Genomic DNA, 23,002 nt, shown 5'->3' with positions numbered 1-23,002 from the left:
GAACCCACAATTCTATGATTCAGCAAAAGCGCAATTAAAGAGAGAAACGAAAAGATAAGTCAAATTTAAACTAATTCACCCTATATACTCGATCTCACATAATTATCATACGGGGGGGGGGGGGGTTCAAGTAGAAGAAGACTTTAAATCTTATAAACTAATTGCACCACCTACTTAGAATCATTTCGAAATTCAAAGATGTGTTTCTAATCTCTGCGATTGTGTATAAATGTATGAGAGAGAGAGAGGGGGAGGGAGAGAAAAATAGAGAAAATAGAAAGAGAGAGAGAGAGAGAGAGAGAGAGAGAAGGGAGAAAGAGAGAAAAAAGGGGAGAGAGAAGGGGTTGGGGGGGGGGGGAGAGTGAAAGAGAGAGAGAGAGAGAGAGAGTGAGTGAGTGGGATAGATCACAGAGAAGAAGAGAGTACATAATTATGTAGAAGGAAGCTCTTCTTATAACAACAAGAAACTTCTTTCTAAATTTAGCTGCTACATATTTGTCCGTGTTATAGAAAAAAAGAAAAGAATATTCTACTGTAATTCTACTATTAGCAAATACCTACAATGTTCTATCTGGAAATTCTAACCAACATCCGTTAGAAACGGAATTTGTACATTCCGGTGTAGATAGGGACACCTCCCTGTATTGATTTTCTGAATCCATAAACACTTAATTTCTTCCTTCCTAGCACTGCCCGCCTGGAATGTATCGACACGTATTGTGACACGCGTGTATTCGTTTAGTTATTAATCTGAAATCTAAAGTGGCATACCTACAAAGGCATCCCAATCGAATGGCGAAAACGGGAAAATAACTATAAATGAAAGAATGAGATGGAGAGAGAGAGGGGGGGGGGGGTGAGAGAGAGAGAGAGAGAGAGAGAGAGAGAGAGAGAGAGAGATGGGGGGGGGGTAGGGAATGGTGAGAGAAAAAAAAGTGCTTATTTTGTTTATATTAGTCTATAGGTTGTAATGTACAGTTGCATACATTACGAGGGCATCCCCATCTTACTGGCGAAAAAGGTAAATATATTGGAAAAAGAGATAGATAGATAAAGAGAGAGAGAAAGGGAGAAAGGAAAGGTAACTTTAGATAATAATAGTAACCAATCCCCCCTTACTTGATTACCTTGTTCCCAAGCTTTGTTCTCATCTCGCAAGCCGCCTGTAACAGTGCCCCCTCCCCCCCCCCCCCCCCATGGCTTCACCTTTGCTGCGCCAACAAGGACAGGTTGCACTAAAAAAAGAAAAATCTGAATTAAAATGTAGAAAATGTGTTGTATCATTACCAGACGGCGTTGTTTTAACAGAAAGAAATTTATCTAGAGTAAATGTTTGTATCTTAAAAGTCCCAATGACGGGCAATGTATAGCCTGTAATGTAACGGATGAAACATAAAGCTCTTTCTACGTCATCATGGCTTAGCCCAGTTTATGAAAGGGGGTGTCCATTGCCCGATCGCGGTGTTCATAAATATTTGTCAAAGCTCTCGAAATCACGTTACATAGTCAACAAAAAAGATATTTGCGATGAGTTCGTATATGTATATCCCCAAACGACGAAGAATTCTTCATGTTGGCACTTTACCAAGTATACTCGAAAAGCCTGAATAACAACATACATGTACTAGATAATTCGAAAGGTATAAGAGAGTGATAATAGTCATACTGGACTTTCTAAAAGAGCAGCGGCGGATAAAAAAAAAGAAGCTTCGCACTCCATTGGTTTCATTCCAAACGAATTGAGGTCAATCAAACAAAGAATCTTGAGTGATCGCCTTTAATCTCTTTTCTGTCGTCCGAGGTTCCAAAAGGGCACTCTGTCTAGCTATCTTCACAAACATTGTCATTGTCTCACCGAGATCCTCATAGCGTGATATACCCCTATCATGCCACGGATTTTGTGACAGAACGGTTTAGAATGTACGTAGCAGCTGACGAACTGTATGTGTTGTTTTCTCGCAGTTTAGTTTCGGGACCGGAGTCTGTGTTGTTTTCGAGTTGATTACTAACATTGATGACACTTTTGCGAGTTGAGCAACCAGACGACACATCAGCACCACAAATTTGATCGATCATAGTCTGATTTAGTGACTTCGTGCCGCGTCCGATATGGTATGCATAAATATGTCTTGAAAGTGGTTTTCAGCTAGTTTTATTGTGACTAACGAGTGAGAGACTACCTTCATATTTTAATAGTTTCGGAAGTCAATACGTCCAAACGCAAGCGGATCTACTTGTTGACCGACCGGGATCGAACCCGAGGGGAAGTTATATAATAGTGCTTGATATTTCATCCCTATAATATTTCACAGGATTGTAATATACTAAATACTAATTGCACTCAAGCAGTCGATATTATAAACCAATCTACTGTTGAATAAACACTCATTTTGACATGCCCAGTGTGAATAATAGATTCGAAACCAGTCGAAACCATCTATCGAGACTATGATTAATGGGGCAGATTCAGTGAAGGATTGGCAGGCCACTTATCGACTTATCATCATTCAGTGAAGCTCTGTAAACTATTAATATTAATTAATATCGGAGCTTTACGTTGCGTCATGAAAGCCGTAGTTTTGAGGCACAGTGATGTATATTATTGCTTCTGTTACCGTCCTGTGTCATGAAGGAGAGCATTACAGAGAACAGCCATCGGAGCGAACATAGAGGTAATCTGTTAAAATCATTTCACGGCCATGCCAAACACTGGCGGAAATTGCATTTGAAACATTTATTAGCTACATGCATGATCAAGCGACTTAATTGCACGATACGTCGATACGTTCGTGCAGGTGGCTTTTATAACTGACAGTTAATTTGGTAATTGACATCGAACTGCCGTGGTCGGGGTCGTAGTCGTCATGGGGCAGAACGCGTGGCAGACCAGGTCACAGCTCCTCGCCGTCCTCGTCATCTTTTGGGTCTACCTCTTCATCGGCGCGTTGATCTTCACGTCCATCGAACGGCGCCACGCCGACGACCTCCATCGAACGTTCCTCGTCGCCGCCATCGACTTCGTTACCAACAACTCCTGCGTGAACCGGGAAGACCTTCAGACTTACTCCAACGACCTAATCGATGCGTATACCGGAGGTCTTCGTTGGACCCCCGACCATGGCTTCAACTCGTCCAAACAGCAATATCATCACTGGGATCTTATAGACTCGTTATTCTTTTCTGCAACGGTCGTCACCACGATAGGTAGGTTATAATGACTCAGTTTATATGTTTATTCATCTGTTTCATTCATCATAATCTATTCCTACATTCGTCTATTAACCCTTTATTACAATATTTATTACATTCATCAGTCATTATTTGTTTCTAATATGCAAATTGATGGTTAAGTGATAAATCAAGGCCAGTGGCATATCTATAGGCATTTTGGCGCCTGGGACAAACAGTGAATTGCGCGGGGAATTGCCCGCCCCCCCCCCCCCCCCCCCCAAAAAAAAAAAAAAAAAAGAAGAAGAAGATTATCTACATAAGTGTACAAGCGAGCGAAGCATTGTATAGTAAAGATATTACTTTGTCATCAAAATACATGCGGCCCGAAAATTCCCATATGCGGGCATCCTTTTGCCAAAAATCATATTGGTTTTAGATTTTGCGAGTGAGCGACCAAAGTGAACACCGATTTCTTTAAAATATCATTTCATCGTCACCATTCACTACCTTGGATAATACAGTGGTATATTCGGGCACCTTGCTACCCTGATGGTTGCTTGAAGATTGGAACTCCAAAAATCATTGGGGGACTCCCCCCCCCCCCTCCTTCCCCACCCCTTCTTGTACGCCTCTGACTACAGGGCAGAAGCACGGGAAGTTAAGGGGGAATAAGAAATGTTTAATGAGTGACAAATTAAAAGTGGTGTTTGAGATGAATAATAGGGAATTTAAGAGATTCCAAAACAGTGCTTTTCTCAATCTCACGCGTACATCTATGTTAAACTTCACTATGCAAATCGTTGCCTTAACATAACAATATTGTGTCATTTTTAACAGTGAGGCAACACCAATCAGTCTGATTCAGTCATTTTACTTTCCATATATACATATTTCACTATAATTTCACCAATTAAATTCTAACTTATGCTGGTACATATTAAATTAAATTCCATTTTTCCTGATCTTATGTTGTTATTTTATATTCCTTATATATTTTACTATAATTTCACCAATCAAATTCTAAATTATGCTGGTACATATTAAATTAAATTCCATTTTTCCTGATCTCATGTTGTTATTTTATATTCCTTATATATTTTACTATAATTTCACCAATCAAATTCTAACTTATGCTGGTACATATTAAATTAAATTCCATTTTTCCTGATCTCATGTTGTTATTTTATATTCCTTATATATTTTACTATAATTTCACCAATCAAATTCCAACTTTTGCTGGTAAATATTAAATTAAATTCCATTTTTCCTGATCTCATGTTGTTATTTTATATTCCTTACATATTTTACTATCATTTCACCAATCAAATTCTAAATTATGCTGGTACATATTATATAATTAATTCCACTTGACCTGATCTTATGCTGTTATTTTATACTTGTATTGTATTTTACATGCACTGTGAAAGCATGTACAATTTAGTCTATGACTGCCATTCTGAATTGAATGAATTGAAATAGCTTGAGAATATGTGTAGTCTATGTGTGTAATTTGGGTTTTTACAGACGTGTATCGACCAACAGGTTCCCGTGTCGAGAGAAACAACTGAAGATAAAATGCCATGTCTCGATGAAAATTCTATCATGGTGTTTTCTCACTTTAGTCCTTTTTCTCGATGTTATTCTTTCTGTAATGTTTATCCACTCTTTTCCCTCCCTCTACCCCATATCTCTCTCTCTCTCTCTCTCTCTCTCTCTCTCTCTCTCTCTCTCTATATATATATATAATGTATATATATATATATATCTCTCCCTTTCTCTCTCTCTCTGTCTGGTTTGGCATATTCACTGTTTGGGGTGGATGGGGCTGACCCGCAATTCCTTTCCCGCCAATATCGTAATTTTTTTTCGTGACCTTTTCCTCACCCAGGTCTGCAACTTATCTTTCTTTTAATTTCTTTTTGATATAGAGATGTTGTTGCTGTACGTACAACTTCATATTGCATTGAGGTGTCGTGGTATAGTTATTTATTCACGTGACTCTCAATCCGAGGGTTGAGAGTTCAAATCTCAGCCGGACATTAATGTCCTTTCGCAAGGCATTATTTCCCCTTTTTAATAGGCGCCCCTTACCATTTCGAATACATGCCCTTTTTGCTCCTAGACGTGCTCCTTTTCTCTTCTAATAAGTGTCCGTTCCTTTCTGATAAGCGCCCCTATTTCCTTTCTCATAACATGTGCCCCAAATATTTAAAGCAAAAAAGAACAGCTTTTCCTCTAAATTTCTCCAAAGGGTGGCTCACCACGCTCGCTCGCATTTGTAGTCGAAGTTATTATGTAACTTATTAAATTTACTTTCAGTTTTTCGTGATGAGATCGTGCTTAAAACCACATCAGGGTTGCTTTTCCTTAGTATAAGATCTATTTGTCACAGTGCGACCTCACAAATCTTAATTGTTGTTGCTCGCTTACTTCGCTCGCTCGCGAATTAATCTTTAGACCAGCACATCCAAATGCAAAGTATGACGCCAAAGCAGTATTTTAGACCACGTAAAGGGCGAAACAAATATCAAAATCATCCTTGATAATGCATTTATGTAAGGGTATATACTAATATCCTCCAAAAAAAATCGAGTTGTGATTTCCCCTTGTAATTGACCCTTTCCCCCAGAAAGTGTCATTTTTGTTGGTGCCCCCCCCCCCCCCCATTTCGGAAGATGCACTGGCGTCCCTTCCAAGATACTTGGTAACGTGTGGAATACAAATATACAAAATCAATACCTTACGGTGATGGATTAAGCAGTCAACCGCAGGTGGTTCATCACGGTGCAGAGCGGGTTGGGGCTCTGTGCATAATTTATTTCAATAATTGTTTTATCGGAATTTGCTATTGAATCAGAAATATATAAAAACAAGTTAATTACAACTTGGGGGAGACAAATAGACTTGCCCATGTGTGTACATAATTATGTGTGAGTGTGTCTGAGTGCATTCAACAGCACGGGACGAGTGACACCATGTATGGATTTCCTTTCATTAAATCAACATAATATTTAGGTTAAGTTTATTAGTGGCACAACACTTTTCCTTTTATCGCCTTTTTCTGTCAGTTTAAACCTCTTTTTTATAATAAAAGAAACCCGTTTATTGTAGAAGCGGTCAATACTAGTTAGTTCTTCTTTTCTCGTGCTTTTTGTCTACTATAGTTGTCGTTTCATTGCATATTTTTGAAATATAATTATTCATTGTATTATGTTTTGCATGAGAAAAAAAATCAGTTGAACATTTGAACATTGAACATGATATTGGTGAAGGGAGATGCAGTAGTTAGAGCAGTGGTCTACGAACAGACATGCAGGTCATGGGTTCAATGTCAAATCGGTGTGCTACTAATGCATGCATGTCATCAGCTCTCGATTGTCTGTATGTCCCTCGTATGGGTCTTGCAGCTGAACGTCCCTTGTACGCTAACCTACAACAGGTAAAATATGGTGGGTAAATGGAAATCGATCAAACAATATTGCACACGTCTCATAATTCACGTAATTGATAGCTTATGCTCAATTGGATGGTCGCGTCTGAATTAAATTTAGCCTAATTTATATTACCTTTTTAATTTTAGCGATATTTAATACATTTTCATATCCCTCTCGAGGCCAACCAATAAATTATACTTTAATATAATCTTAACTTTCTCTATCATTAATTATTTATAATGCCGAGATTACTTCACGGATTAAATTTGCAGGGATATCCAATCGCCATAATAGGAATTTGATTTGTGGTCATATTCCCATAGCGTCAAAATGAATCAAGCATACCAACATAAAGATAGAAAATGATAACCATTATAATAATTATAATAATAATGGGTTTTCGTATAGCGCTCATATTATCTGCCAGACTTGACACTCCTGGCGCTTCACAATAGAATCGCATAGATTCGATCAAATTGTATTATTTATTTATTCATTGTTCTTCAACCATTTATTTTAAGTGGCAGATCAAGACATTTATAAACGGGTGGGGCGTATAGTTCGTCGGCGTTTACATGAACCGTCGAATCCGTCGATTTTTGGCAAATTTTTCAAAATATTTTTTTTTCCATAATTGCGTTGACTGTTATGATATCTTTCTACTGACAAATTTTCAGATGCTGATTTGAGATAATTTTTGACAAAAACATGTTTATATTTTTACTAAAAACGAAACGTTGCGCGGAGCGATTGCATGAACCGTCGAATGCGGATTCGTCGGTTCATGAAACCAACCCTCCTTAAATTCTAGCAGACGATGAACCGTCGAATCTGTAGCATCGTCTGAACGGGATGTAAAAATTGGTAAGCAAACTGTGTTTCTTGTACCTAGTTGTACTTTTATGAGATTATATGCATGAATTTAATGAAAATCTGAAGTCGCTGCTTAAATTATACCAATTTATAACACATTTAAGCAGATATTTCGAACTCAAAACTCGGATTGTCCCACCTGTTGATTTAGATGTTTGTAAAAACTAAAACTAGAGATTTCGATAAAATCAATTTCAATGGACAATATACTATAGGACGAGGTCAAGATGGACGATTGTTCGTACTATGAACCTTAAATTAAACTCTAATGTGTTATCATTTCCCTTGTTTTTTAAAATATGGGTAGACTTTTGAGTATCACTGTTGAAATTATTAAGTGTCGACGGCGGTTAAGTCTGGACTGTACTGTAGACTAAATGTAGTGTGGTGCATGCATGGTGTTGCTCATGGTTGGTTGTCACTCACTAGACTACTATTCATTTTATTTTAAACTAGAGAGTTTAGACTAAGCTAAGTAAGAGTTTAGCCACCTTGACAATTCCACAAATTTTTGTTCCCCCATATACGCCATACTTGAATATTGTTCACGCCATTAATATTCACGCAGTGTTATAAGACCCTCTTTGCCGTCACTTTTTCTTTCCTGTTTTCCTAATTAGTTTTCTGTGCCGTTGAATGCACATGGGTAAACAATGCGCACGTAATGTGAAAACTGCGGGAAGTATCCGCAGCCGATGCACAAATTATGAGCAATTTATTCGTAAATCCATCGTGAATTAGTCGAAAACATGCGTGCCACTCGGGCATTGGCACGCACCGGTCAGTATGGACACAGGTAGAATACGTATAGGATACTCATAGTTCCTGAAGTGTTCACGAAAGTCGTCCACCCAATTTGTTGTGCCAAAATTTTAAACATTTTGAAAATTCTGCCACAAATTTCAAGCTTTGTCCCGCATGGGCCTCATCCTCCAGCCTGTTCCGCATACGCTTCCCGTTATGGCAGAAACATGGCATGAAACGATGGGCAAACCATGCACAAACAAATATCGTGCAAGTGTCAGGGTGCTCTAAGACTATGAGTTTAACTTTGAAATTAGTGACTAGATCTTGTCTAGATTTAGATCTCTACTGTTTGTGTTAGTTAACTTAGTATGCAAATAATTGTGGTACCATTCATTGTTTCAATCCCTTGCCTTTTGTTTTGTTTTGATATTATTGTAATAGAAAGATGAGTATGGGTACTACATATCGATGTTTATTACTTGAGTACACAATTTCTGTGCGGGGACGCTAATAACTTATAGGGGCCTGGTTGGTTATGGCTCTGTCCTGATAATATGACACACACTACAACAGCCTTAATTGGTTCTGTGATTTGTGTAGATCGATCTACTCACCTTTTCTCTCAATACATTCACAAATTGAAGATTCTTTTAAATCAATAAAATTGGAATTTGAATTATGAAATATCCAGCCCCACCCTCCACCCCCATGCCGCCTACGCCTATATGATGACGACTCGGACAGTCAGGTATTGGACATTTATATATATATTTTTTTTTTTGGGGGGGGGGCTGAGGTGGTTTCCTTGTAAAATGTATCGTCTTAATTTTCACCAAAATAAATGTTCATAAAGTTTGACTCATAAGTTGAGGGGGGGGGGGGGGGAGGGGGAGCAAGATTTCCCATAAAGGGGGCAAATTATGATAGGATTATGGGTGTGTTATGTTTTCCTTTCTCTTGTCCCCACTGGAATAAATATATTAGCTAGATTATGGGGATGTCTCTATTATCAAAGATAAAAAGAAAAGACATGATACAGGGGACGCCACCGTTCCCATAATGCCTTATGGTCACAAAATCGAATCTTATTTGGCTTAAAATCTTGAAAATCCTTACTTGTATTGTATATTTACGAAAAGCTTGAATATAGTTTATAACTTAAGTCCCTATAACCCCCTCTCTGTCGCTTCCTTCCTTTGCTGAGGATTAGGGACATGTTAGATCAACCCCTTGATGGCAACGGTGCTACACCCCCACCCCCCCCCCCCCCCCATGAAACACACACAGGCTACGCCATCTATGAACTACTTGGACGAGAATTGTCGATAATATGCACTTGTACCAAGGAAATACTTCAGGGTGGGTGGGTCGAATCGCGCAGCTTGGTCAGACTGATGAGGGGGGGGGGGGAGGGGGCTAGGGCCCGGGATGATGGGTCACATATCTTATTGGGGCATGCCTTTTTTTATATTTTTTAAAAGTATGTTTTCAATGAATGTTTTCTACAAATATTCGGGCCATGTTGCGTCCCCCCCCCCTGCACCCACCCCTAAGCCGTGGGGTGTCCCCTATCCATTTTGCTTTCTTATTATCATTTTGTTTATTGCTTATATGACTTTCATTTTTGTATGAATAGGGACCCTCTTCTCCTATTATGAAAAGCGACTCTCTTCTTGTATTATGAATAGCGGCCCTCAGGCTTTTCTAGTATTATGAATAGGAACCCTTTTCTCAAATTATGAAAAGCAGCCTTATGAATAGCGGTCCTTATGAAAAGCGGACCTTATGAATAGCGGACCTTATGAATAGTGGTCCTTATGAACAGCGGACCTTATGAATAGCGGTCCTTGTGAATAGCGACGTTGAACTGATTTTTCGGTCTAGGTTGGTGATTATTAAGAATGTAAGACTACTTCAGTTTAGTTCAGGATTGGGTAGCATGGTTTGGGTTAGACAGAAATAACCATCTGGTATGGGTCATTCTTTAATAAAACAGACTTTTGCCAACATTTCCCATGTAGACGGTACTTTTACGGCTCGCACAACAGGGGTAGATTGATCGATTGCTAACGATTTTGTACCACTTCCAGAAGTTCTGGTAAAAAAACTTTCTCCCTCATTTTTCTTGATTTAGATCTAATTGAAATAAAAAATCAGACAGAAGAAAAAATACATATTTCTTTTTTATGTAAAGTTTTTAAAATTTTAATTACGTATTTCCAAAGGCGAAATTTACGGAATTCCTTTATACGAGTTATCCAATTTTTATCTCAGAACCAGTGAAACGGTATGTTTATGAATTCAAACTGTAATCTATGACAAGACCCAGCCAGGTCAACTTCGCAAATAATAATAAAAATTGAAACTTTTCATTTGTTTTCCAGCAACAGATAGTTGGAAGATTCTCGCAGAAATCCTGGCATGACCTTTGGCTGTATTCTCGTGAAGAGTGCTGTGTGATCTGGTAAGTAATTCAGTTTGACCTTTTTTCTTCTTTATGTCTTCTTTATGTCTTGTTCAACAAAAGAATAATTGTGATAAGGTAAGTACATGTATGACTGCACATTATTGTCACATACCGCCATACAATTTGGAAATTGACTAGATAGGTTCTGGCACATGTGCTGTTTTTAACATTCAAATATAGGACAGCTCCCCCTCCCACCCCCCCCCCCCCCCCCCCCCCCCACTGTGTCAATATCTTGAAAATTACAGTGTGGTAGAATGTGCAGTGAGAATATGTTAATCGACATGACATGATGACATGATAACAGTGTGATTATTTTCTTTTTTAAGTGACAAATGCTAGTATAACGTTCATTTGTACGCCTTATTGTCTTGAATATTATCTTATTTGATAATGAATCTCGATCGAGTTTAACATACTGGTACTTGTACAGTATATCAGATGCCATCTGTTGAACGATTTGTCATATAAATTGATTTGCTGCAGTAGTCAATTGTGTTAATTCATATATTTTATGTTTTCTAAATTCACTCCAGAATACATGGTTGCACTATGCAGTGAAAGGCATTCTGTAGTTGGGATTATGGTAGATTGACTGCAAAATGTGAGGAAGCAATCTATTGAATACTGAAAACCCAAAGTGACTACTACTTCTCCAGCAGCAAGGGCTATATAATCTAAAGATTTCACAGTTGGTGAGTGACAGCATTTATAAAATAACTTCAGTTTTTGGCCTGAATGTGACATTCGAGATTATTCTATTCATCTTCTTTTCACAAAATTGAATAATCCCTAACAGGTACAGCTATAGCCCACAAGCTAGACACTTGGTATCCTACACGTAAAAAAGGCCCCCAAGCTAGACCATAAGTTAAAAAGGACCATGAGCTAGACTCAATATCTGTATTACGCAGTGTCAAGCTTGTAGGTCTATTTCACCTAGTGTTTAGCTAGTGAGCTGTATGTGTTGTGTGCCGTTTACATCATAGATTGTTGATCGTGTGGGCCATATGGATCGTGGGTGTCTAGCTTGTGGGAACACCTTCTCCCTCTCTGAAGGTTGTTGCAATTCATCTGATCATTGTACAGATCTGAGCATGTTCTCTTCTATCTTATTCCCATTTCCTTTTCTAGAAAGAGGGTTGCCATTCTTGTTTTTTGTTTTTTTCCTTTTTATCATTGTGATCAATGCCTTCTTTCTTTTTATAAGAATTAGGTACTGTACATGTACAAGTCAACTGTCAAGTGTTTTTTTTTTAAACGTACTTGATAGCAGAGTGATTTACAGAGTCATTATTTAATTGTCATGATTCTCTGAAGATTTTTTTGTCTTGTCTGCATAGCTAGAGTGAGACATAGGTACCGCTTTTTCCTACCGTGGCATCAACAATTTAAAATCACTCTCATTTCAAAAGGTTATGTCCAAATTTGATGAAAATTGCACATAGCAATAGGCCATTTTCGTAATGTAACCAAATTTAATGCATAAGTCTTTGTGAAGTGCCTCAGTACAAGTTATTTCATTCACCTTATAAGAATAATAGTATTTCAATAGTCAGAAGGCAAACTGCATATATTTAGTGTTGCTAGGTAGGTCAAGCCATAATGTTTGTCCAACCTGGCAACAACTAATGTATGCAGTTCGGATTCTGTCTATTGAAATACTATTATTCTTTTCAGGTGAATGAAATAACATGTATTGAGGCACTTCACAATGACTTATGCATTAAATTTGGTTACATTACGAAAATGGCCTATTATCAAGCATCACTTTATTATGTGGAAGAAATTTTATGAACAGAGTCAAGGTCAAAAGTAAGTTATGTTTAATATTACTTCAGAAACTTTTAAGTAAGCAATTTGATGAAACTTGCACCGATCATTATTAAGGATCATACATGTAGATTATGTGGAAGAATTTTCATATCCAAGGTCGTGGTCAAAGGTGAATTATGGTCACTTGTGTTATATTTTGCTTCAAAAATAACCTTTTGTTAAATTCTCATTTCAAAAGTATATGTCCAAATTTCATTAAACCTGCACCCAACAATTATGAGGAAGAATTTCATCACCAAGATCAAAAATCAATTATGTTTTAGTGAATGAATAGTGTTGTCATCCAGTGGTTGGTCATTTAACCTGTTTTTAGTCAATTTGGCCGAATGCTACCAAATTTCTCATGAGATATCAATTGGTAGTGTTCATACTTAATAGGCAAATTGTGAGGTGCAGGCAAGACATCACATGCAGTTTGACTTGTTTTTCTATTTTATTTATGCCTATATCTTTTTATTTTATTTTCAGGTGGAGATGTCCTGAACTTGCTTTGTGCTGCAATCTCTTGTACATGTACCACCAGATTCCAGAATGTGATAACTCAACTTTACTTTCATCATAGAGGTGTTGTGGTTTAGTGAATAAGTCATCCGACTGCAGATCACAAGGTACAGGGTTCAAGTTCTGCTGCAGCACTAATGTCCTTTGGCAAGACGTTAATCTACATTTGTCACTCTCCACCCAGGTGTTAAATGGGTACCCGGTAGGATGCAAAAGTTAATGTAGTTGGATGAGCAAGTGTGCGTTTGTAAAATGGGGACTGGGCGGAATGCTCCCCAGGGAGTGAAGAACATGCTTGTGTGCGGGCAAGCCTAAATCTGATGACTGGGTAATGATATATATATCTGTAAAGCGCTTAGACACATCGTTGTATTGATGTATCATGCGCTGTATAAAAGCAGAATATTATTATTATTACACCTGTAAGAACATCAAGATTTCAAGGTTAAGAATTTCATAATTATAAAAAGCAAGGTGATGAATGAGAAATATAAAAGATTCAGCCTAATTTAATTGTCAATAAATTGATGCAAATGAATGTAAAACCTTTCATGATTCTATGGTTACACTGATGGAGCATGCTTGCATGTTGTAATTATGAATCATATCAAAGTTATTTTGATTATCTTTTGCCAATTGCCCACTTTTGTAAAATAGAATATTTCAAGCTATCACATCTGGTTAAAGCTACAATAGCTGACAGTTGGGAAAGCATGTTCAATTTGTTTTGGTGTCAATGGGTGCCGGCTTAATGTGCATATGTATAGTGTTGGGTTCATGATCATACATCATGTTGAGCTCTTACTGTGTCGAACATTACCTCTTTAAGTGGTTATTTATATTAGGTATTGAAGATCAGTACAAGTTCAAGGCAAAGTTACCATAAGCGCATTACAAATTTAGTACATTGACAAGGGGCATTTAATAACAATTAGTGAACTGGCGGCATTGTATTAGAGAGTTTTTTGAAATTGTGACACTGTGTCTAAAACTTTTGATGAAGGAATAACCCACTGTAAATACAAATAATTTCAAAAACATATCTTCACTGAAAATATATGTGAGAATATAGTGTTACATGGTTTTGTGAAAACCATTGTTCTTGTGCATTACCTATATGACAATATGAGGTATAGTATACCAGGTCAGCAGCTGATTGTGAAATCATGAACATTGTTACCAGTTCACTTTAATGCAGATCTTTATTTGACCTTTACTCAAATCGTTTCGGAACTCATGATAATATTATGTAGCTTGTGCTGAATTCATGATATAGCCCAAGAAAATAAGTACACTGAATGGCACATGATTTGAATTGAATTTTTTGTATTCATCAAATATGTGTAACACTCGAAAATTGTCCTGTTATTTCACTTAAATATATAGGATTATGATGTGTTTTAGATTAAGTCACACTAAAATCGTCAGTGGTATCAATGCCACAGTTGTCATTATTCAAAGAGTTCTAATTTGTGATAATTGATTATTAAATAATTGTCAGGTGTGTTTAAGATTGATGTCAAATAAATTTTGGATGTGAAAATATAATTTTGTCGTGTTTAGTTATTATTTGATAACATATACAATGTTCCAACATAATTGTAGTAATCTGCCTGTCATAATTAATGAAAAGGGGATACAAACTTCAGTTCAGGATTATTTCCTATACTAGAAGTAGATGCTAAATGTCAAGCATGATATCAATAATGTGTTTAGCTTATGGTTACATTTTCGTTCATATAAATCAAGGTCTTCGAAGAGAGATGGTTGGAAATGAAATTATGTGATCATGAAAATACCCAAATTACGAGGGTGTGTGAGCGAAAATATATGGAGACTGAAATTGATTCAGAAAAGTGAAAGAGAAAGAAAAATAGAAAGAGGATAAAGAAAATAATTAAGTGGTATGATCGAGAGGCCAAGCAGTATGCAATGATTCAATGAGTGGTTGAATTTAACTCCAAAGATGAATTATATAGAAAACGATTGGAGAAACAAGATGTGATGGAGGGGGGTAGGATGGCTAATTAGACAAATCGAAACAGAAACAATATTATAAGGAACAAAATTTGAAGGGAGATCAATATTTAGGGAATGTTTATGAAGTCCTGATATTTCCTGAATTATTCATTTATCAATTAAAAGTCTCATTAAGAAAAATGAAAGTAGTAGGCCTAACCCAGATTATTCGATAGGTAAGCTCGAACAGTTCAACATTAAAAGTTCGATGACCCGCATTGGGCGCGTGTATTAAACGAGCAAGAACGGTTGCATGAACCGACGAATCCATGCGCATTCAGCGCTTTTGTGCTGCGCGTATTCAGTTTCTGTTTTTATGAACCGTCGAATGCGCTCCGTTTGCCACTTTCTGTGGAAAAGCGAAGTGCGAAATTACATCATCATTTTTATTTTATCATTACTCGACGATTGTTCAGAATTATGATTTGTTTTTTATATGGTGATTGTAAGCTGGTTTCAGGCTTTCACACTGACTAAAAATTATCAAAATCAATTATCGTACATTGCGCTATAGCGATGTTGGAAAATGTCGAACTTTCAAACGCGTTTTTCTCGAAAGTAAGATTTTGAATTCAGTGGACGGATTCGACGGTTCATGTAAACGCCGACGTGTTATATCCTCCACATCATAGCGTATTCGACGATAGATAGACAGGAGCGGTTTGTGAGAGTGGGGTCATTCTATTTTCACCCTCTCTCTCTCTCCCATTCTCCCCTATATACATGAACCCTTCTCTCTCCCCCTCTCTCTCTCCCACTACCATCTCTCCATTCACTCCCCATTCACTCCCTTCACTCCTCCCCTTCTCTCCTGCTGTTGTTTCTCTATATCATTTTATGTTGCGGTTTCGTAATAAATAAAGTCGAGGTATACTGCTTACAGCCAGCTTCATCACCAGACATTCATGATCTATTACACTTTCTTACTCCTGTAATGTTTTCATCATTCCGATGAAAAAAGAAGAAGAAAGAAAAAAACCATGGTTAGATAGATTAGTAAGTACAATCATGAATAATAGGTAAATGAGGCAATTTTACTTCAGAATTGCTCAGAAGAATGGGCGATTAAACGAAATTAAAGTGCCAATCCCGGTCTTTAATTATCATATGAGATCATACACATTGATAACATTGCCGATGAGTGACAGGTAATCTTTTATTTTTCTTTGAATCTACGAGCGCTATCAGTTTGGTTATCCAAATTAATGATTAACACGTTATTCGTTGAGTCAAAACAGATTTATTAAAAATTAATTCATTAAAGATTAATGTAGCTTCATACAACACCTCATGATCCATAATAATATAATTCACACGTTGCATTCTTCTTTTGTTCCATTTTCAAAAATCTCGAATCTTTCTTACAAAACCCAATGTTTTGTGCTTTTCTTTTTTGAATTAAAAAAACACACTAATTAAAATACTATCTTGTCTGTCGGCGATCTCTATATTCTTCTTTTCTTGTAATGAATACCGTAAGGTAGGCACACTATAAAGATAAGAGCTTAAAATGTAAAGTAATTTTGTATATTGGCCCCTGCATTATACCTATCCACGCAAAGACGAAATCGTGTAGAAACGGGTATAGTACTAATTATGCCTCATTCCAAATATGGAAATAATAAATAAGCCAACTTTGTGGCCGGATATTCAAGATTGATATTTGATTTTTATCTCAAAACCTCATCTCACATGCACTATTGTAGAAGTGTCGTAGTCGAGTGGTTCAGGCACTTGACTTAAAGGCCCACTGCACTACTTGTAGCTACTTGCGCCCTCTATATAACAAACAATGCCTAATTGGTGACCATTGGTCCCCATGATCCTCTTTTCTTATGTTTACTGAGAGCTGAGTTGATGAGATAACCACCTGTCCAGTGACCGTGCAGGGCGGTCTAATCCCTCCTGTAAACTACGGCAGATAAGCTTTAAAATTCAAAGGTCGTGGTTTGATCCCCGACACGGCACTAATGTCCTTTGGCAAGGCATTAACCTTCATTTGCCACACTCGACCCAGGTGAGGTACCTGGCAGGAATGAATACCTTGAAATGCTGGATCAGCGCTGTAATGGCAGCTAGGCTAAAGCAGAACTTTTAGATAGACGGCGCTATAGAAATGCCTGTTATTATTATTATTATTAAAAACGTGTGTTTATTGGATACGGTGAGGTGCCTCTTTAAATTTCTTAACTCAAATTACTCTTCATAGCTTAGCTAGTTTTTAAAATACAAATTAAACCAAACACATGAGTTAAGATCAGAGATGAATAACCTTCACAAGGCATATTCTCAGCCATAACAAATTAAGAGATTGTACTTTGCATTACTATCATTACTAACCTTTTCCTTCGCGATTGTCAAATTAAGCAGTTTGAGAGTTCATTAGACTCTTGACTGACTTTGTGACAAATAGGCCTATTAGCAATCTTTGGAAGGGCATACAAATTTGAAGATGTTATTTTGCGGGGATTGTGTAAGTATTGTGCTGTCACAATTCCTTAGTCACCCACTGACTGTAAAATAATGACCATTGAACTTCGATCGAATGCTGTTTGCCATCAATGTTCGTTCGATATTATGTCTCGGTTAATTGCTATGATGGCATGTTGTGGGTCTAGCCCGCATGGAGGTGGGTTAAAAGATGCTGCACCGGTATGTGTAGATGCAAATAATTACCAATAGCGCCGTTCTGGAGGGGGTGGGAGTGGGAGTGGTAGTGGTACTGTATTCTTTTCATGTTCTATTAAAAAAAAAATCTCCTTCTCTTTGCTCCTCCCCCTTTCCCTTCCCTGTGTTTTGCTATTTGATTGGGAATCCCCGTGCCCTCCCCGTAGCTACTACTCTGTTGATTACTACTAATCATTGTATAAAGGCAAATTGTGACAATTTGTGTTGAAAACATGTTTTACACTCGTCGTTGCTCATTATTGCTTATTTTACGAAAATGACCAATTCTTTTAATATTAAAATGTCGTCGTAATCAGATAATGATTCTTCGTCCAGTCCGCGCCAATTTTTGAAAGTATGTTTGTAAAGTTCTTGTGTTAATCTCCGTTTCGGAGAAGAAGAAGAAGAAGAAGAAGAAGAAGAAGAAGAAGAAGACTTTTGACTTTTGAAAGTAAAACTTTATTTACAATACATATAATAATTAAAACAGATTAAAAAATAACAGTGATGCACTTAATATAATAAGTGTTTGTGAATCATATACCAATAATCAACAACAAGTAGTACGTAATACATGAGAAAGTAACCATTAAACAATTCATAAAAAAACAATAATTTCGACGGTAGAAATTGAGAAAAAACATAAATTGTACTAAACACTGATTACAAATGATTACACACCCATAGAGTGTTTCAAAACGATTAAATTATGGGAATTCATAACTTCCAACTAAGAGCTTCTTCTCAAGACAAACTTATCACAAACAACAATTAAATCAACCATGTGAGATCAATATCATCTGAAAGAAAGAGTACATTATTGTACGACCATATCTTATGAAATAACACCAAATTGTTTTGTAATTTGTGAAATTCATAATCAAGAATGACTCTGTTCTTGATTCTAAGTTTCCAAAAAGGAAGTGGATCAAGAAAACGAGAGGTACGATAAAGCCAATATAATGTGCTTTTAAGAATGACAATAAAAAAGTTGGATAGGCGCACGGCCTCCCTGTTACGACCTCTTGCATGTGGAACCAGAGTCCAGTAGAGGTCAAAGTCAATGTTTACTTCGGGTAGAAGACTTGACAGAAGATGATGAAGAAGATCCAAGGCCGGTTGTATAGAAGTACACTCGATAAAGAGGTGTAGAATAGTTCCCTTCTTGCCACACCATCCACATGAAGAGGAGATATCGGGATTAAGATGATGAAGAACGGCAAGCGACGGAAGAACATTGTGTAATAGTTTGTACTGAGTGTCCCCATCTTTCTTAGATGATGGATAGCAGTAGATTTCAGTCCAGTTGATTAGTTTAGAAGGGGAAAGTAACCCAGCCTCGTGCCAATGAGTAACTTGAGCTCTAGGAAGAAAGTTAATAGCACGGTTGAAGATTCGATATATCGATTTAGTCGGCGTGGCAAGAATGTTCTTGTTGTCTTTAGTTATGATCGAGAACGGAGAGGTAACAGGTTCAGGAAGAAGAAGAAAAAGAAAAAGAAAAAGAAAAAGAAAAAGAAGAAGAAGAAGAAGAAGAAGAAGAAGAAGAAGAAGAAGAAGAAGAAGAAGAAGAAGAAGAAGAAGAAGAAGAAGAAGAAGAAGAAGAAGAAGAAGAAGAAGAAGGAGGAGAGGAGAAGGAGGAGAAGAGAGGAAAAAGCAATGGCAATATTAACATTAATAGTGGTGTACCCACCCCATTTGAAGCTCTAACAAGGAAGCCATATTTTATTTTGGTTTATACCAGAATGAGGGGCTGTATATAATTCCACTCCACATTGTTCGGGAGGATTCCGCCGCTTTGTTTATTAATGTCTAGATAGCCGATGATTAGTGTTGCTTCATAAATACTACATTTTTCTCAATAATTATTAATGACAAGATTTTTATTTCCCTCCTCTCACACTATGTCTCTGTCTGTCTCTGTCTGTCTGTTTCTGTCTCTCTGTCTCTCTATATCTTCCACTCTCTCTGTCTCTGTCTCTGTCTCTTTTTATCTTTTACTCTCTCTCTGTCTCTGTCGCTCTGTCTCTCTCTCTGTCTCTCACTGTCTCTCTGTCTCTCTCCTCCCTTTCTTCTATCTGCTTGCCCCTTACTTTAACACCCTCTCTCCTCCTCCTCCTCCTCCTCCTCTATCTCTCTCCCTCTTTATCCCTTTCTTGTCCCCCCCTCTCTCTCTCTCTCTCTCTCTCCCTCTCTCTCTCTCTCTCTCTCTCTATCTCCCTCTCTCCTTTTATGTTACCACACATGCAGGTTATGGTCATTTGGCTCCTAGCACTGTACTTGGCCGGTCCGTCTGTATCATCTACGCCTTGATCGGGATACCACTCAGCGGCCTCCTCGTCACCATCATCGGCCAGCAACTCAAGAAGCGCCTCAGGGGCATCTGGAAGCGTCTTCTTCATCGGATGCACTGCATCACCACGGGCAAATCGTCACCATCGCACCGGATCGCAACGATCACGGCCGTCGTCATTTCCGGTTTCGCTTTCTACGTCATCCTCATCATCATCCCCGCGTGCCTGTTCAAGTACATCGAAGGCTGGGATTGGCTGACGAGTCAGTACTACGCCGTCATCTCGTTCACCACCATCGGATTCGGGGACTACGTCGCCGGCGACGGCCAGACGCTGAGCGTCGTCGGCCACGTCGTCTACAAAGTCCTCCTCATCTTCTACCTCCTCTTCGGGATGGGGTTCGTCACCATGCTCCTGCAGGGGCTGCAGAAGCGGAACGCGCAGAAGGTAGAGCAGTTTACGAAACGGAGGGTCATCCGGAGAATCATGAAAAGGAAACGAGTGCGTCGAAAGCCGGGATTGGACGACCCGGACGGAATCATGTTAAAAGAGATGCCTTCCGAAAGTGAAGAGTACGTTGTCATAACAACGGATGTTGTTGTGGGCGGTGAAAGCCAGGGGGAGGATTTTGAGATGCAGGAGTTAGAATCGGGTGTACCTTTCGAAACGGTTTCAGTGGTTGATGATATTATGCAAACTCAAACCATCCCGTCTTTTGATGCGGATACTCAGACTGATTGGTCGAAACTCGACTACAGTAACTGTTGTTGCTGTTGTCATAAAAAGCCAGAAACAAATGATGGTAGTACAATGACCCATACGTCTTCGCAATCGTCTTCCGCTTCATCATCTGAATCGAAGGTGGTCAATGACCCCGACAGGACCTGGAAGATAACAGAAAACTCAATATGTCCCGAAAATCTAGCTGAGCATGGACCTTAATGTTACTTATTTTCTTCATTTTCTTATATACTCCATTCGTCTGGATGTTCAAAATGTAATTGTATCAATTGCAAAACATGAAGAGACATAAAAAATAAAATAAAAGCGCAATTTTTCGTTGAATTCATAACTTAGAAATGTCAAAGCTGATGTATTCCAAACTCTTGCTCTTTTGAAAGATTTTTAAATATAATTTTTAATCATTGGCTTGTCGTCTTTTTTAAATATGCACAAGATAACAATCATTTGCATTGAGTCTGTCGAACTTCAAAAACGTTTATATTGTATAAAATTGATATGAATATTATTCCTCGAAGTACACTATATTTGTTTAAAACTTACACTCAGCATTTTTGCGATGCCCGTAATAATTGTTAAAGCTATATATTTATGTCACTAAGTCGACAGTAAAGCTCTTTGGTAGAGAGATCATGGATGGGGAGGGATTCGGAACGGCTAATGTTGAGTAAAGCCAGTTATGAAATATAACATTTGAATGAAGAAAATGAAATCACATCGCACGGCTGAGTTGATATTTATGGGTCCCAGAGGATGTAAACTAGGTATATTATTTAGAGAGTGGGGAGAGGGAAAAAGAGAGGTGACGACAGAGAGAAGGGTGTGTGTGTGTGTGTGTGCGTGTGCGTGTGTGTGTGTGTGTGTGTGTGTGCGTGCGTGTGTACGTGCGTGCGTGTGTGTGTGTGTGAGAGAGAGAGAGAGAGAGAGAGAGAGAGAGGGAGAGAGAGAATGGGAGGGGAGGAGATATATACATGTATATTATATCATACGCTTACATCGAGTATTCTTGCATTTTTATGTATTAGAACTTGACATTTTGATGCCAATACGCTTACATCGAGTATTTTTGCATTTTTATGTATTAGAACTTGACATTTTTATGCCAATAGAGAGCATGCTTCTAAGTATTAATTAATCACTCTCTCTCTCTCTCTTGTGTGTGTGTGTGTGTGTGGGGGGGGGGGGAGGGCACAATTAAATTTGTGATTGAAGGTGTTGGCAAAGGTGTGTGAGTACAAATAATATTCTAGGAGGATTCGCATCTTCTACCGGAATACATACCCCCTAGTTTACGAGAAAGCGAAGCGAGCGAGCTTAAATTCTGACACGTTTTAGTGAATGCATTATATGCATTAAAACAAAGCCCCAGACCCTCACCCTCCGCCTCGTATATCTATGAGGGTACGTAATTGTTGTATTGCTGTACATTTAACTACCTTTTTATTTTTTATTCGTCTTTTTATTCTTTCAGATGTGCATTTGTATTTTGCGGTATGCTATTGAAATTCACCTTTAGGCAATTTCTAGAAAGTCTTTGAGAGCATGTTAATTATTTATTTGTTATAAAATTATGTGAGTTGTACTTGGTGATCTGTCGTGAATGCATATTCGTAAGATTATTGTGATTACATGTTTTATGTTTGTTATTGTCAATATCGATAAGGTGTGAAGGTGCACCGTGCATGTCCTTTTTTTTAAATGATTAAAATGAAATCAAGACAACGTTCGTATTTCTCGTATTTGTCTTTTCGTCGGTCATTACAGGCTATATATGAACGAGTGAATATAACACGATTCGTTGAAATCGGTAGAAAGCGGGTGGTCAATAATTCATTGCAGGAGATTAAAACAAAAAATCATAATCGTTTTTTTTTTTTTTTTTTTTTTTTGGGGGGGGGGGGGGGGGGAGGAGCGGCAAACCTACTACTATTACTACTACTACTACTACTACTACTACTACTACTACTACTACTACTACTACTACTACTACTACTATTACTACTACTACTACTACTACTACTACTACTACTACCACTACTACTACTACTACTACTACTACTACTATACTACTACTCCTACTCCTACTCCTTCTCCTTCTCCTTCTCCTTCTCCTACTCCTATACTCCTACTCCTACTCCTCCTCCTCCTCTACTACTACTACTCCTACTTCTACTTCTACTACTAACTTCTACTTCTACTACTTCTACGTCTACTACTTTTACTTCTTCTACTTCTACTTCTACTTCTACTAC

General features: G+C 37.9%; 1 protein-coding gene and 1 long non-coding RNA gene across 2 annotated transcripts; both read left to right on the top strand.

The window, feature by feature from the left end:
* The first annotated feature begins 1,718 nt into the window (after positions 1 to 1,718).
* LOC576175 (potassium channel subfamily K member 2) lies at positions 1,719 to 21,096 on the top strand. Its single transcript, XM_776513.5, has 2 exons — positions 1,719 to 3,204; positions 19,966 to 21,096. Exons 1-2 carry the CDS (start codon positions 2,865 to 2,867, stop codon positions 20,949 to 20,951), a joined length of 1,326 nt encoding a protein of 441 aa, XP_781606.2. The 5' UTR covers positions 1,719 to 2,864; the 3' UTR covers positions 20,952 to 21,096.
* Positions 7,167 to 13,176, top strand: LOC115929577. Its single transcript, XR_004066564.1, has 4 exons — positions 7,167 to 7,469; positions 10,610 to 10,689; positions 11,229 to 11,387; positions 12,997 to 13,176. It is a non-coding gene; the product is annotated as an uncharacterized LOC115929577 (long non-coding RNA).
* Positions 21,097 to 23,002: the final 1,906 nt, after the last annotated feature.

Source organism: Strongylocentrotus purpuratus, unplaced genomic scaffold, assembly GCF_000002235.5.
Source record: "Strongylocentrotus purpuratus isolate Spur 01 unplaced genomic scaffold, Spur_5.0 spur5_scaffold_5, whole genome shotgun sequence".
Taxonomy (NCBI): Eukaryota; Metazoa; Echinodermata; class Echinoidea; order Camarodonta; family Strongylocentrotidae; genus Strongylocentrotus; species Strongylocentrotus purpuratus.
This window is presented reverse-complemented; position numbering and strand designations above follow the sequence as displayed.

Bases quoted from the DNA above. Each gene is read 5' to 3' on its own strand.
- LOC576175 (XM_776513.5), top strand. From the start codon at position 2,865: ATGGGGCAGAACGCGTGGCAGACCAGGTCACAGCTCCTCGCCGTCCTC. The intron at 3,205-19,965 runs GTAGGTTATAAT...CCACACATGCAG, and splicing joins AACGGTCGTCACCACGATAG to GTTATGGTCATTTGGCTCCT.